This window comes from Callospermophilus lateralis, chromosome 17 (assembly GCF_048772815.1).
Source record: "Callospermophilus lateralis isolate mCalLat2 chromosome 17, mCalLat2.hap1, whole genome shotgun sequence".
NCBI classification, from domain to species: Eukaryota; Metazoa; Chordata; class Mammalia; order Rodentia; family Sciuridae; genus Callospermophilus; species Callospermophilus lateralis.
Window position 1 is genome coordinate 26,266,710 of NC_135321.1, and position 17,317 is coordinate 26,284,026.

Here is a 17,317-nt window from a genome sequence, read left to right on the forward strand (position 1 = left end):
GCACACATACACACATACACACGCACACACATACACATGCACGACTTTTGTAATAGAATTCACTGATTGCTCACAGTGCTAGAGACGTTTCACATCACAAACCCACACAAACAGCTTAGAACGGAATACCAGACCTCTTATTCTTAAAATTCCACCACCATATTGGAATTTCTTTTGCTCTCTTTCTCCACAGGCTCCCGGCCACATCTCTCGTGACCCCTTCCTTTCTCTTCTGTCGCACCCTTGACTTCTGATCAATCCTGTGCTTTTTCTCCTGTGTCTTAGAACCTCACCTTTCATCCCCAAATGGCTCAGCAAATTATTTTCCCTACACAAAATAATTCCTACTCCAAGAAGAACTTTGATGTCTGATGTTAAAAGACTGATCTTTTCCATATTTGTGGTCTGGTGTCCAAATTCCTTGGAACACACCAGACCTTTCCTACTTAGCAAAGGATGTGACATCTTTACTGAGGTTCCCTCATTTGTGAACTTCCACAAAGTGCCAACAGCAACCTCTCTCGGAGGAAGCTCCTATTTCCGTTTCCTTCTGTTACCCAGAACCACTCCCAACATTGGGCCATGTGACCAGGATATGGCAAAAGGATGGGATCTCATGTATCTTCTGGAACACAGTTGTCCTGCTGAGAACTCACCATCTGAGAGTGTCGGAGAGTGCCTGGCATTTTAGCCTGATGGCTCTGCCTGACGGCAGCTAAAATGGCCTGTGCAACCTGTAAGGGCTCAGGGGGTGGTGGTGGTGGGGATCTGCTGCAAGGTGGCACGAACAGGGGCTGTGTGCTGCCTCAGCCTGATTTGATGTTGGACCAGGATCCATGGTAAGGCTCAGTCTCCCAGGAAACATGAAGAGTCTGTATTTTTAATATTTCCTTTGCCCGGGGACCCTCTTCTGCTTTGCTATATCTACCCCTTTCCATTTTCTGAGACCCACAGGCATTTGCATTCTGACTGACCAAAAGTGAGCGTCCCAGAGTGGTTGGGATTGTCCCAGGCCTTCCCTTAGTGAAGGGAGTGGGTGGAGCCTGTCTCTGCAGCCCTGTCTCTGCAGCCCTGTCTCTCTGAAGAGAGAGACCCCCTGGCACAGGGAAGGCCTTCCCTGACTTCCAAAGAGAGGCTGGACTCCATCCGCCATCCCTGGAAGCTTGCTTTGTGTCTGGTACTACCCTGAAATACCCCAGTGTGGGCCTGGGACTTGGCTGGCGGGCTCTCTTTTCCTCAGGCTCTGCCTGTCCTGGTCACCCTACTTTCCTCTGCATGGCACTCCCACACTGTAAAGCACCATGGGTGATTATTTAACAAGCACCCTGGAGCATGTCATGGGTGTAGGGTTCCCCTGGGCTGAAGGTGGCTGTCAGCATCCCTTCCAGAACCCTCATCAGAGGTGCCCCCTGAAACCTGCTGCTTTATTTTTAAATCACACCTCATCTTTGCCTAAAAATGGGGGAGGGTGCCCTCATCTGCCTCTACTCAGTGGCAGCAGCTGCTCCCCAAATTCCATGCCTCAAAAGACAAAGCCCAGCAATTCCCAAACCTTCCAAAGAGTCCTCCCTGGCAGCCTGTGGGTGGGGTGGGGCAGGGCAGTGCCCAATCATGGGTTGTGCTTTATTTCATAATCAGAAAAACAAAATGTATTCTTTTGGGGAAATTTGGAAACACTGGAGACAAAAACAAATTATCAACACTTCTTACGCAATCTGAATATCAAGACATGATATTTTTGTAAAAATCCTTCCATTCTGTTGTTTTTAAATGAAGGTGGTTTCCTGTTTTTATTGATTATTGTGTTCATATGTTCAATTTTAACCTGTTTTTTTCTTTTAAGCCTGTATCATACACGTGTTTCTGTCTTATTAATATTCTTTTATAATAGAATTTTTAAAGATGGCAAAGTATTCTTTCATATAGCTTCCTAGAGTGATTATTCCTTGGGGGATTTATCTGATGTAGAAGCTCTTGTCTATTTATTCTAAAAATCAGTTGTCTTATGTGTTGAAAGAGAAAATAACATTTATTTATTTATTTCTCATTCACAAAATCCTAGCATATACAATTGATGACTGTGTGTTTTCCAAGTTAATAGCCGCTGTGACTTTGAACCCAAACCTGGGTGTATTGTTGGTGAGAAATTCCCGCACCAAATAGATTACCGTGAGTGCTGGCTTGATTAATTTTCTTTCCAAGCCCCAGACTGGTAAGCTTCCTTTCCCAGGAAGAGGTTGACCATTCTTCATGGAGGAGACTTCTTATTTTCCTTGCTCTTGCTGAAGCTGTAAAGATGACATTCGTCGTCTGTCTTATGCGACAGTGGAGTATGGACTGTTTGCTGAGCATAGCTTTAGTTCCCCTTTTCCTCAGGGGTGAGACCCACCTGAGAGAGTCCTTTGCAACCCAACAAACCCGGAAGGCTCTGCCACTCTCCTCCTCCCTTCTCTGCACCCAGACTGCACCCGTCAAGGCTGCCTGAGTTTGTATTTTCATGAACTGTGCTCTGCTTTAGGAGATGTCGGCCCTCATCTCCTGATGCCCTTCTTAAGGGAACTTTTCCCAGGGCAATTATTTGCCAAAGTGGGTCTGTTTGCAGAATCCCAGCTTCTGGGTTCTGTAGAACCCACGAAGTCTTGTTCTGAGCCTGAGTCTTGTGGCATTGGGGCAAAGGCCCCCCACTTCCACCGCCTTTAGTTTGAAGCACATTGATAACCAATGAAGAGGCTATTAGTTTTTCATTGCTGTAACAAATACCTGAGATAAATCAACTTAAAAAGAAGAAACTTTATTTTGGCTTATAGATTTGGAGTTCTCATACCAGGCTTGGTTGTCCCATCGATTTGGGCAGCACACCATGGCAGGAGTAAGTGGTTGAGGAAGCTGCTCACTTTAAAGCAGCTGGGAAGAAAGACAGGAAGACAAGACAGGAAGGAGCTGGGTCCCAATATCCTTCATGGGCATGATCCCAGTGATCTGTTTTTTCTTTTTTCTTTTTTTTAGTGCTGGGGATTAAACCCAGGATCTTGCCCATGCTAGGTGACTGCTATCCAACTGGGTGGTACCCCCAGTCCTAGGGCCCATCCTTTAAAATTTCTACCACTTCCCAGGAGAACCATGGGCTGTGATCCAAGTTTTTTAACACACGGGCTTTGGGGAGACACTGAAGATCCACACCATAATGTTGGCATAAATCTTCTGCTGTTTTCTTTTCCCCTGGGCTGTGTGCTTACTCCAAAAGCCCTGGCCAGGAGCACAGGGGGAGGTCTATATTTCTCAGGCCCAAAGGACTCAACTGCAGGGCAGGCAGAGCTGCTGGAACCGGGGCTATCCTGGTCTGCATGGGGGACAGAGCAGTCGTCGACAGGACTGGTGGATTCTGATGCGAGACGGCTGCAGCCCTGTGTGTGTAAGCTGGGTGGACGCTCCAGAGCCTGAACTTGCTGGGGCGCCGTGTTGCCAAATGGCTCAGGTGTACTCTTCTCTGTTCGCACCTTTTAGAAGCTGCCAGATCTGCATTTCCCTCACCACCCCACTTCCCTGGTTGCTGGTTTGGGGTGGAATGTTCCTTTTCCTGTTGCAATGGCAGGACCACAGTTACCACCCAAGTCTGCATCCACTTGGGGCTGCCATTGCAACTCTTCCCACCGAGAACAAGGCCAGCAAGGGGAGAGGCAGAGTGGCCTACGCACCCACGTCCACCATGGCATCCATTGCTCCTTCCTCCTCTAGCCTCCCAGCCCAGAGCAACCAGCAGGCATGGCTTCATGACTTCGGGGAGTCATATACTGGTCCTGGCTCTGCCACCAACTAGCAGTTTACTGGTGGTTGCTTTAGTGACTCACTGCAAAGACTCTGGGTGTGAGAGCAAGGTACTAACTGTCCTTGCCCCGACCCTCTCCCATCCTGTCAGATGCTCAGGACTGGATCTGGTTGAACGTAGCTCTCCCTGGGAGTGGGCCGATGGAGGAAGAAGAGGATGCCAGCCCTCAGCTCTCCTCCTGAGCCTGCGAGCCATGGCTTGACCTGCACTAACTGAGCACACGTTCATTGCAGGAGCGAGTCTGCCTTTGAGAAAGCCAATGTCGATGTGTTCCGGGTGAGAACCAACAACGTGGGCCTCGTCTATAAAATCAGGTGAGGAGCTGGCCCTGATGGGGGTGGAGGCGGGCAGTGGAGGTGAAGGCGAGTGATTAGGAATTGACTTCACTATTAATTCTTTCTGGGTATGGATACTCTCCAGGTACTGTTTGAGGAATTACCAAAGGCCCAATTTACTTCCCTCCCGTCCTGACTCACAGTGACCTAAATCCCTGTTAGAGACTCATTTCTTGGGTTAAGATTATTTGAGAAAAATTTTCACAAACTTGGGACATGGGCTCTGAGAGACACCGCAGCACAGTGGTTAGGAGCAAGACTGAGTCCAGATGGCCTAGGTTTAAACGTCTGCTCTGCTACTTATTAGCTATAGGAGTTTGGGCAATTCACCTTTTCAAACCTCAGGCTCTTCCTTTATAATAGTGGTGCCTCATCTGCAATGACCCTAGGACTCCACGAGTTAGCATTAGGATAATAACTGACAAGCAGTAAGCTTTCAGAGGGTCTCATTTTGCAAGATGCCTTTGGACAGAGAGCTCCCCGAGGTGTCCACTCGGGGGAGCGTCCTGAGAACAGCTAATTCACCACCTTGTTACAGAGCGGGAGTTTCTCTCACCTTTTCCCCTCCCAGTCCCTGCTCACCAACTCCCTTCACATTTGTGCTCTTTTGTCAGAACGTTAAGGTCATCTGTGGTCTGATGGCACTCACACTAGGGCCTGGACAGGGGTCAAATATGGCCTCAATTTAGTCCTGAGTTTTCTTCCTCCTGCTAGGAAAGTTAGGAGCATGAACTGTCTCTGGGAAATTAAGGGGCACAGGAGCCCTGGGCGCTGGTTGGGTGGAGGGAAGGGTTATAAGCAGGAAAAAGACTCTCAGAGGGGAGGGTTGGGAAGGGACCTTGATGTGTGGGGTAAGAAGCCACCAGCTAAGGTTCTAGCAAGTGCCAGCTCTATGCCAGGCACATACATGTATCCCTGGAAAGGAAGGTCCTGACACGTTGTGCCTGTCGCTTGTATGTTGGGTCATGTGCTCAACTGGGTTGAGGTTGCCCTGCTAACACCTGTCCGTATAAATCCTCACTGTGATGGGCAGGAATGAGATGTCTCATGTCAGTGAAGGCACAGATTTTGAAGAGTCTGAATATATGCTGCCCCCAAACAGCAGCTTCTAGACACATGTAGTTATTGCACACATGAAATGTGGCTAATCCAAATTAGGATGTTTTATATGTATAAAACATACAACAGATTTTTGAAGATTTAGCACAAAACGAAGAATGTAAAATACACTGTTAATAAATTTTGACATGGTTATATGTTAAAGTAAGTGGAATTAAATACACATATTCTTAAAATTCATTCTGTATGTTTCTTTGTATTCTTTTTTAATATGGCCACTAGAAAAATCTAAAATTACAGCTGTGGCTCATATTATATTTCTATGGGGCAACATAATGTTCAGTGGCTATGGGGGATTCCCCTGATTTGTGGGGCTAAGGATAATGTCTGCTAGTTGTGGGTGTCTGAGAGCCACAAAGAGGGACTCCCTGAGCCCCAGGGACAATGACCTTTCAAGGTACCTCCTTACACAGACCAGGAAACTGTTGTAAAGTAACAATAAGAAAAAAATGGTGGAACCTTTCTTTGGAGGACACGTTGGGTATTCCAATACGGGGGGGGGGGGTCATCTTGGTCCTGCCAGTGAAAGTGTTGGCTTCCATCCCAGGATTGAGCATGACAACACAGGCTTGAACGCCAGCTGGTACCTGGACCGTGTGATTGTGACCGACATGAAGAGACCTCATCTCCGTTACTACTTCAACTGCAACAATTGGCTGAGCAAGGTGGAAGGTGACCGTCAGTGGAGCCGTGACCTTCTGGCCAGCTTCGACCCCATGGACATGCCCAGAGGTTAGTGGCCAGGCTGGCCTGCCACCATCCCTCCCTGCCTGGACTGGGCTCCCCCTGTCTTGGTCTGGGCAGTTCCACCTCCCCTTGCCGCCCTTCCAGGGTCTTCCTGTTGGCTAGGGCCCAGTGAAGCTGTGTCTCTTTTTGCGGCTTTCCCACAAGTAAGCTAACAGGCTCAGGGCATCAAGGAAGTAGGAAGGGAAGAGAACTGGAGGCAAGATGGAGGGACGGGTTTGATCCTGAGGGCAACCGGGTGTTCCCAATACCGGTGTCTATCAAGAGGCCCTCTCGGCAGCTTTCCCTGTCTTCCTATTCTCTTCCATTTTTCATGATGTGGAAGAAACACAAATTATAGACCGGGCCTCGTGGATGGGAATCAGAATTTGGAGCTTCCAAATCCCATCATGCTAACCTCTGGCTCCTCCTGATTTTAATGAGGAATAAACTAATTTAAAAACTTATTTCCAGTGACATCTCTGGCTTAAAATTCAGTCATATTTAGTCATCTTGTTCTATAGGAATAAAGAGAACAAAGCATAGAAACACACACACACACACACACACTCACACACACTGTATCTCATGTTCTTATTTTCCACTCTTTTGTCCTCTAAAGTCCTGACCTGATCTGACCCCATCACTGAACATATTTGCCTTTCCAAAAAGGAGAGTATTATGTGAAGATCCTGTATTATAATACCCTTCTGTCATACATTCATGGGTCATCAGAGGGGAGAAGGGTTTGGAGGCTAGGGAAGAGAAGCCACTTCTCCATAGCCACTCAGCAGAACATAGACAGTGACCATGCTGGTTGGATTCTGCCTTCCAACATGTACCTGTGTGGTACATTTCTACTTGGCCAGCCAGCCAGGTAAAATCAACATACACCCTGTCCAGTGGGCTCCAGCTCTCAATTTCTGTCTACCTCTTATATGTCACCTCCCAACCTTGAACACTTGACCTTCATCATAATAATTTGCAACTTTATTGATTCTTTTAAAATATTGATATTTTCTCTTATTACAAAAGCCAAATGTGAACATTGCAGAAAATAGCCATATGGAAATGTCTAGAAAAGAATATCCATAATTCTATCACCTGGAAAAATAACACTAGTGACATTTTGTGCATTAATTTCTAATCTTTTCTATGCATATGCAGTTTGAAATAATGGGCAGCTATGGCAGCCTCTGTTTTACAGCATGTTTATTTCTATGCCATTAAATATCACTCAACATTCCTACTTACAATGACTGTGCAGTATTCTGGAGTATTCACTGAATTTCTTATCATTGGAAATGTATTTTGCATTGCCCCCTGAACATTTTTTTTTGATGATAGACAATTCTATTATATGAATCTTTGCACTGATTCATGATTCTTTCCTTAAGATAATTTCCAAAGTGGAATTTCGAAGTTGAACAGAATGCTCATGGTTGACGTTTTTGAGGAGCATTTTGATAAGTAGTCCTTGAAACTGAGTGTCTGTGCACAGTCCTACCAACTGTGAAGCAACCCATGCCCATCAGCCTGGCCGACATTTAATAGTGCTGTGTAATGTTACAGTTGGAGAGGAAAAGGGGGTTTTCAAAGTTCTCTCTTTGGTTACTGGTGAGGCTGAATATTTTCATATGCTTATTGGCAAATTGTTGCGTTTTCTTTTTTGATATATTTTATTGTATATTTTTGAGGTTTCCAACATAATGTTGGTAGTAATATGGTTACTCTAAGGCAAGGTGTGTGTGTGTGTGTGTGTGTGTGTGTGTGTGTGTGTGTGTGTGAATTGTGTGTCCTTTGCTTGTCTTTTCTGTTGGTGTGGAATTTCCTAGGCTCTCCCATAGATCTTTAAGCATCTTTAATTTTTGATCAAGTCTCTTTATCATGATCAATCCTTCGAATTGCCCTGTTGGCCAACTTCCTTTTCTGTTCTCTTAGTCTCCTCTCTCTTGACTTTTCCCACTTCTAGTTTGTCATCTTACCTTCTGCTTTGGTCACACAAAAGTCTGGGACACCACTGTCAGAGAAAAGCCTCTGAAGAGTCCCCACTGGGAAATGAGCTCACTGGTTCCTGGGTTTTCCATAAGAGTCGCCCAGATTGTTGTTTTCTTGCTTTTTGAAGCAGGACCCCTGCTGACCCGGTCTCTGAGTCATTTCTTGGACCCTGGTAAGCAGTGGAACATTAGGCTAGATTCCAGAAAAAAAGAACGAAAAAGGGCTCTTGAATTAATACTCCTTAATTAATATTCTTTAAATATTAATAGGACTGTATTGGTAAACAAATGTTTCAATTTCTTTGTTTTTCACCTGGAATTATACTTACTTGGTATTTGGCCACCACTGGAGGTCTTTGATATAAAAATAGGAAAGATAATTAGTTCTTCATCCATGCAATTTGATAGGTGGAATATTTCAAAACATGGAATGAGGGCAGTAGCAGAAGGAGGAGAGAGGAAAGGGGACTTTTCCCAGGCCTGTATCACCAACTCCCAACTTTGTCTAAGGGAGGGAAGATTGGTAGGTGGCTTTTACCCCTCCCTCACCCCAAGGACAATGGTTGAAGTCCTGTCTGGTTATCAGCTGGAAACTTGTTTCATTCCTGTTCTTCAGAGAATGCAGGTGTCTAGGATTGCTGACTGACCCTCTGAACTCATCAGCAGGTAGCTATTGGGGTGGAGGGGATAGGACTTGATCAGGTTTCTAGGAGATTTCTCTAATGGATCTCACATCTCATGTTTCGAGACATGCAGGGGGGAGCTTGCCATACATGCGAGAGCAGAAGGGGAGGTTTGGGGCACCAGGACTGCTTCCTTGGATAAGAAGGTCCCCTTGGTATTCAACATTTAATTGAAGATGGCTGTTTCCTGTCTGGATTTTCTTTAAATGCACTTCTTGGGGAGAAATACCCAACATATTCCCTACACCTTTAGAGAAATGGCCTTATTAGGGCTGATCTCCTTCTTAATGCAGTCCATTGGGTAGAAGGTGAACCTCAGGAAAAACACAGACAGGAAGTTCCAAAGGAAGGAGGTAGAAGTTGACCAGCCTCACAGTTTTGTGGATGGAAGGCCTAGAGCCAAGTTCAGTTTTTTAGTTGTGCTCAATTGGTTGGTAAAATTCCTGTATCTGGCATATTAAAGAAAATTGACAGCAGAACAACCAAAACAGCTTTGCCTTTGGGTTCTCTTGGTTGATCTCCAGGCTTTGGGGATCCATGGCTGGGCTCGAGGAGGCAGGTTGTTGTACCCCTCAATCCATTGGGGGTTCCCAAGACCTAGTCACTCACATTCCACCTCCAAGAGTTTTTCCTTATTCAAGTATTATTGAATATTATATTAATTACTTGTATTATTATTATTTACTTTTTATTCTTTAATTCACTTTTTACAACTTCCCTTAACTTTTAAACTTATTTGAAAAAGAAAATTATATCAATATCCTGAAGAAAAGCTGTTCTCATTTGCTATAAATACCAGGTATACACTAGTATACTAACTAATAACATGAATATGCATCATTAGATAATGCTCATGCCCTATGCTAGCATCCCACAATCCGCCAGTGGTGTCCAGATGAACCCCAGAAAATGCCACCAATCCTGATTTGAGAGGAAGGGAAGGCAGAGCCTGGGAGGAGAGTGGAGGGTGGCAATCATATCTGAACTTTCCTTTTCATGTTCTCTGCTTTATTCTTATGACACTTTGAGGGATCATTATGGGGTGAGGAAGTGACTGGCAGGTGTTAATGACAGAGATGAGTAAACTGAGATGCAAGCAGGAGTGACCCATCCAAGGTCAAATGGTCAATCACTGATGGAGGTGGGAGTAGAATGTGGGTCTCCTATTTCTGCCTGCCTCTTGGGCAGGACAAGACCCAGGGTAGTTTCCTATCTGTATCAGAGCCTGAGAGTTGTAAGGAATCATGGAAGTCAGTTGGGCCAATCTCCTACTGCCCCAGGATACCTTCCACAGTATCCACACTGTGGCTTCTTTGACCTTGGTTTGTATCCAACCTTTTTTGGGGGGTGGACAGTTTTCAGCCTCTCTGAGCAACCCATTTCACTGCTAAACACTTGGAAAGACCTTCTTGCAATTAAAGCCTTATGGTGTTCCCGAGGCTTCCTCTTGTCTGGCTCCGGTCCTCGGTTGACATCACACAGTGTCTGTCTACATGACAGTCCTTCAGTTGCAGAAACCAGGCTTCTGTCCTCTCAGGAGTTATCTTTGGTCTCTCCTTTTGTGACCCTTTCCCGAGAAAGTTCCTTTTGGGCTAGAACTCTGTGAAGCAGGAGGCTCATTTGAACAGGTTGAGGGGCCTCCCTGACACCATCTTCCTGCTTTGTTGTTGTTGTTGTGGCAAAACATAAACAACAAAAATTTTACCATCTTAACCATCTTTAAGTGTCAGATTCAGGGGTCTCAACCCATTAAAGCCTGTGTTTTCAATTCTGCAAACATTAATGAAATTGACACAGGTGCAAAGTTACCGTAAGTGGTATATGGTTGTTCACTTTATTTTTATAGGTGTCCTGTGTATAGAACGATGGGGAGTAATGAACCCAGCACATTCTTATCATTTTGCAGTTATTCCCACCATTCACCTCTAGAATTTTTCCTCTACCCAAACTGAGACGGTTCCCATTAGACACTAACTTCCCATGTCCTCCTCCCTCCCAGTCCCTGGTGACCTCTTTTCTAGTTTCGTTTTCTATAAATTTTGATTAGCCTAGGAAACTCATGTAAGTGGAATCCCACAGTATTTGTCCTGCTGTATCTGGCTTATTTCACTTAGGGTGATGTCTTCAAGGTTCAACCTCATTATAGCATGTATCAGGATAATTTAAGGCTAAATCACATTTCATTGTAGGTGTTTACCATATTCTGTTTATTCATTCATCTGTCAATGAATGTTTGAGCTATTTCCACATTTGGCCATTGTGAATAAAGCTGCTGAGATTACAGGTGCACAGATATGTGCTCAAATCATTGCTGCCAATTCTTTTGTGTATATACCAAAAAGTGGGATTGTTAGTTCATATAGTAATTCTATGTTTGACTTTTGAGGCACCACCCCACCATTTTCTACAGTGGTTGCACTATACCATTTTACATCTCCATCAGCGATATCTGAGGTTCCAATTTCTCTACATCATGACTGGCACTTTTATTTATTTATTCCATAATGTCATTCGGATGAGTGTGAAATGGTGTCTCTTTGTAGTTTTCATATGCATTTTCCTAATGAGAATGTTGGTCATCTCTTCAGTGCTTCTTGCTCATTTGTTTATCTTTGGAGAAATGTTCTTCACCCAGTTTTTAAAAATCAAGTCATTTTGTTCTTGTTAATTTAGAGCAGTTCTTAATTTTTCTAGTTATTAACCCATGATAAAGCCTGTGATTTTTATATATTTCTCACCCACTCCATAAGTTGCCTTTCTGCTCTGTTGATTATTAGACTGTATGCATGAGGGTTTACTTCTGTTCTGTTCCATGGATCAATATGTCTGTTCTTATTCCAGCCAGTACCACTACTGATGCTTCATAGGAAGTTTTGAGATCAGAAAGGGTGACACCAGCAATTTGTTTTTTCTCACGATTGTTTTGGCTATTCAGAGTCCCTTAATGCCCCACTTCTGTTAATACATTCTGAATGGTCATTGACTGTTTTTAACAGTGACAATATGCCATATTGACTTTGTAGTCAAAGGGATCCTGTTCACCTGGAAGAAAAGAGGAAAATGCCTGCTCCATCCCAACCCCTCAGCTCTTGCCCAGGACTTCAAGGCCACTGGAGAAACCTCCTGCCTTCTCCTTCTCATGTGAATCAGCAGGAGTGGGGTCACAGTCTAAGTGAGGTCCCCTGAATTTCTGTGAAATGTTCCACACAGATATCACACGCAATTAAGCATTTCAGACATGGAGCCTGCACAGGGACTTAGCAGCCGTCTCTATGATTGTCTCCCACTTAGAGTGGGCGTCAGGGGTCCTGGCATCTTCTGGAGCCTGTGGAAGGCTGGCAGCCGCTTTCCCGGCATATCTGCATTTATTATCCCTGGCAACAGCCTCGGCTATTGAATTGCTTCAGAAGTGCCGTGAATTTTCCCTCCTGCCATCTGCCTCTTGGCATCCCTTCCTCTGCCATGAATGCCTGACTCTCTTCCTGGAGGGTTTCTTCAATCCTTCCTGGGATGGCTCACCCTCTTGACAACCCAGAATCCAGAGGGGCTGAGAAGCTGCATTGACATCCACACATGGATGGCAGCGCCTAGCTGGAAGCCAGGCTCAGTCCCCACACTTTGAGGCTGTGAAGCGTCACTCTTAGCAGCTGCCAGAATGCTCCACCGTAGCTGATGGGGTGGGGTGGAGTCCTCAGGTGTTTGGGGTTGGATGAATGACTGAGAAACACCAGATTGCAGGGACTATTAATTGCCTTTTGGCTTCTGATTACTTAATATATGTCTGTCTCTCCAACCAAGCTCAGGCGGCACCGAGGGTAACTCTGGGGTCTCCTCCATCCCACCTGGTGATTGTTCTTTCACTTGCACCTGTTGCCTTGCCCCTAGGACTTAGAGGTTTGTATGAACATTGGTTAGAAATGTGTGCGTTTACCAGCAGCAGAGGTGGGTAGTGGAGCTCTCATGGGTGTGGACCCTGGGTTCTAGTCTTACCCTTTAGCAACTGTGTGACTTCTGTTTCCTCCTCTTACTAGAACATTGGACCAGATGTCCCCTTCAGTCCTTTGTAGTACTGGCTTTCTCTGGCGCTCTGCTGGCAAAGGACCTTAGCAGGTTGTCTGCCCCATTTATTCCACCTGCTGACATCAATACTTCCACTTTGATATTGTCACTTCTGGTTGTGACACCTAGGTACAATTGATAAGCATTCTGCAGAATTACACAGGCTGGGAACATGGGGTCACCCAGCTCCATCTGACTCCTGAGGCGGGGTGGGTGTAAGGCAGGATTGAAGGGGAAGTTGCAGGGCCCTCTGAGCCCTACAAGGCCCGAGGGGTCATGTGATCTCTCTGGGTAGATTCGGGATGACATAGTGCTGCATCTTAGAGTTTACCTGGGAGTCTGCACCTGGTTGGAAGGCATGAACAAGACCTTTATAGGGCAGACTCTGCCTGGTATCTCATAGCCAGTCTGATGTCACTTCCTACCTATGGATGGTGCAATTGCCCACATCCCAGTGCTAACCCACAGAGCCTCCCACCTTGAGAGCTCCGAGGTGATCCCATGGTTTAAACTAATATTGAGCCCACACCACATCACTTTGGGGAAGTGCTGCCAGCTGGCCTCGGACAGGCCTCTGAAGCCAGAGCTGTGTTCCAGCTGGCCTGCGTGCTGTTCACACCCAGGGGAGGTCACAGGGACTCACAGCTGTTTCAGACTCTGGCCTCCTCAGCAGTGGAGGGAGAGGGCCCTTGTGTTCCTAAGCTCAGTCTTGAGACCTGGTCTGCCCCACCTGGTCTCCTAGCTCCCTAGGCTTTGTTAGGGACAACCCTTCTTCTAGGGGGCATTTAATCATCTTTGGTGAATTAATATTAAGAATGTAATAATCATAACTGGCTGCAGCCATACTTGTTATAGGCTTCAAAAAGACCAAAGTTGTTATTAGAGGAAAGAATGCTCACAACACCTTGGGCAGGTGGACCAGGAGCATGCATGTGGCCATGAGAGGGGAGAATGCTTTCATCTGGACTGAGGGAGGATGCTTTCCTGGACTGCTTGTCTTGAGTAGGTGAATTGGCCCCTCCTCCTCCCCCTTCTCCTCCCTGAAAGCTGCCTAGAGCCTGGGACAGGAAGAAATGGGGTCATATTTGTTCCCATCATCTTCACCGTTTCATACCCTTGGTATTTCATCAGGTAACTGTGGTATTCTTTCATGACAGCTGTTCTGGGCTGCACAATGATTATCATGAAGCTTCGGATGTGTGCTTGGTCTTGGCAAGACCACACTGGGCATGCTTCATGGTGCATTTGAGGAGACTATGGGATAAGAAAGGGTTTGTGATGAATGGACATGTGAAAATGGTACTGACCTGCAGTGGCTTATGACCTTCCAGAGGACTGTGTGGTGCAAGAGCAGATGCAAAATGAATTCAGTCGGGTGATTGGTGCAAGAAACATCCATCCCGGGGGCTCTGCCAAAGAAACAAGTGGCCCTGACTTATTCCCAGATTCTATTGGATAATACTATGGTGTGATTAAATCATTAATTTAAAGATATGGCTCTCTAGGTCGGAAAGCACTTGGGACTAATGTATATCCTGGGTTCCGGTTCTGGCTTTGCCATGCCACCCAACAGCACTGAGATCTGGGGCAGACCGAGTGGCCCCTTGGAGCCTATGAGGATTAGTGGAGTCTGGGTGGGTCCAGGGCCATCCCTTTTCCATGGGGCAAGAGGAAAAGGGCTATCTACCCTCTGCTGTAGGAACTTCTCCTCTAGTTCATCCCACCTGCACATCCCACCCTCTGTATATTCCCTACTCCTACGCACTTGGACTTGGACCCTCATGCTCTGTGGTCAAATCTAGCTCTGCCAGTGCCCTGGTTAAGCTCCCAATATCTTCTTCCTCTTGCCCCACCTCCAGGCCTGTTCTGATGCTGAGATGCACAGTCTTCAGTTTGGGCCTCTTAGAACTGGTAAGGGCTTTGGAACTGCCTGGTGCCAGGATCCCCTCTTGGACCCAGATTTGGAAGCCTCATGGGAGCAGACTGGCAACCTTGCAGGTGACTGAAACCTGCAAGGAGCCCCAGCCTTCTCCCCGTCCCTGGCATTTCCCTGACACCCAGCTTCAACATTGGTCAGGGCTCTATTTCCTGTGGCTCCTGCTCGGGAGTCCTTGTCCTTTGCGCTCTGTGGAGGTGGTCTCAGGCCCACAGACCCAGGGCCGAGAGCTTCAGGGTGGGGAGCTCTGGGCCAGCCTGCCGCATTCTCCTCCTTTGAACTTCACAGCAGCTTCCCGCCCACCCCTTGTGCTCCCACCTAGCACTGCGGAAAACCATCTCCGGAAAGAGTGGGAAGAGAGAACTGCTCTGAATGAAGCCCCAGTGAGGCATATCAGAGAATTTTGGGACTGGAAGGGACATTGTCTACTCCTCCTCCACTTCATAGGGGAGAAAACGGAAGCCCAGGGGACTGAAGCCACCTGGCCTTGGTCACACGGTACGACCATGGCGCAGAGCTGGAGCCCTGGCTGGCCATGCCAGCTCCGGCTGCTCTGCCTCTGCTGCTCCCGACTCATTCATTCAGTGACTCAACGAGTGGATTATTTTGGAATCTCCTGGAATCTCTTCATCTCCTCTCTAGGAGCTTACAGTCTAGACATGAGAGTCAGGCCGGGAGAGAATCCCAACGAAGAGGGCTAGAAAGCTCTGAGTGGAGGTGGCCAGGCCAACAGGGGCCCAGTGCAAGGGCAATCAGAGAGCTTCGTGGAGGAGGAGATGCTCAAGTGTCCTTGTGGGTGACAAGGAGTTTCCGGGCTGCAGTAGAATGAGGGCCCTTGGGGAAATCATGGGCTCCTTCAGCACAGTCTCATTCACATGCCACAGTTTCACTGTGACCTCCGCCCCCACCCAGGGCCACTGCCAGCCAGAACATTCCCCTTCAGTCCAGCAGCCAGAATCTTTGCAGAATGCAGAAATGATATATTTGCTCTAAACTTGCTGATTCTTGTTTTTAAACAGGTGTTTAAAATAATTTTTTTCTACTGATGGAAATAGCACTTTCTCTGTGCCCCAGTTTGTATCCCTAAACACTTGAACACATGATACAGAAACCGCCTTGGCCCTGATCCAGTAGTTGGTGTCCATTCCAGCACCAGTGCCTTGCTGATGGAACCCTCCCTAGCTTCCAGGGGTTGGCTGGGGCGAGCCCAGTGCAAGTCACAGAAAGGTGCCTACTACCTAGTCTATCTGGTGGCCCTGTTTCGATCTTCTTCCATCTAATCCTCAACCCTCCATCCAGCCTTGTGGCCGCTCTGACCCACTCAAGGGCTTTTGGTACCAAAGTCAATTTCAGGGTATAACAGGCTGGCAGAAGTTCTCAAAGATTCCTTCCAAACTACAGAGAAAGTATTCAAGTATTGGCTTTAGGCAACTCTAATTGTCAATCACAGAAGAAAAAATATGGCCATTGTAAAAAAATCAAAAGTATTGTATAAATAGGCAAAAGAAGAAGAAAATCTTCTATAATTCCATCACCCAAATATGGTAATGGGCAATTTCTATTCAATGTTTATTCAATATCAGATATCATGCTCAAGAAACTGCCTGTCATCCATCTATCTATGTATCTATCTATGTATCTATCTATCTATCTATCATGTATGGTCTATCTTCCTGACATCTATCATAAAATCCATTTATTTCCATAGCAACCCATGAGGAAGGTATTTTTAACTATGCCCATTTCACAGATGAAATTACCTAAAGATAAGTTAGTTTCTGGGTCAGGATGGAGCCAGGAGTAAACCCAGAGACTTGAACTCAGTCTCTGTGGAAGATTGCTTTGGAGACACCCCTGCTAACATGTTGGTGAATTTCCTTTCTGGTTTTTTGTTTTGTTTTGTTTGGTGCATAAATGTATTAAACAGTAATATATTGCTTAACAATGGTATTATATTATACTCAGTTTTGTAACCATCTTTTTCACTTAATACTATAGTATAACACTGAATAATCTTCTAACCATTATTTTAAATGGCTGTATAGTAGTCCATAAATGAAAGAATATCATAGTTTGTGCAAAGAACCCCCTATTTTTGGAAAGTTTTAGGTTGTTCCCAATTTGGGGTTATTATTAACAATGCTATGATAGACATCCTTAAAGGTAATTTATGAGAATAATTACTCTCTTACCATAAAGGAGTTGCTATGCACAGGACTGCATGATTGGTTCAAGGGTTTTGCAGAATGTTTAATCTTTGATACATGGGACTCACCTGCCTTGCAGAAAGGCTGAGTGAAGTTCCAGTGCCTCCAGCTTCGGGAGAGTAGAACTGGTTCTCCAGAGATAGGAGAGGATCAGGTGAGCGCTGAGGTGGAGTCTGAGAAGGAAGTGAGCCCGGGATGCGGACGTGGGTGGGAAAGGTCTTCTAAGAGCCATGGTGTTGGGGCAAAGGAAGACAAGTGACTGAAGATGAGTGACAGGTCTGGAAAGAGCTCTGTAGGGCTTGGGTGATTTGGATTCAGGGATGAGCAAGGTGGGATAGGAAAACTGGAAGCTTCTCTATGCCCCACGCCACGTTTCCACACCTGAGAGCATCAGGCTAACTTTGAAGAGGTGTTTTTTTTTTTTTTTTTTTC

At 46.0% G+C, this 17,317-nt stretch overlaps 1 protein-coding gene across 3 annotated transcripts in view; it reads left to right on the forward strand.

Annotated features, from left to right (window-relative positions):
• Loxhd1 (lipoxygenase homology PLAT domains 1) overlaps positions 1-17,317 on the forward strand; it is a 136,889-nt gene that overhangs the window by 9,208 nt on the left and 110,364 nt on the right. For all 3 annotated transcript variants that reach the window (XM_076837038.2, XM_076837039.2, XM_076837040.2), the window contains exons 3-4: positions 4,060-4,140; positions 5,828-6,012. In XM_076837038.2, coding sequence (XP_076693153.2) covers positions 4,060-4,140; positions 5,828-6,012 — 266 coding nt within the window. The remainder of the gene's footprint in view (positions 1-4,059; positions 4,141-5,827; positions 6,013-17,317) is intronic.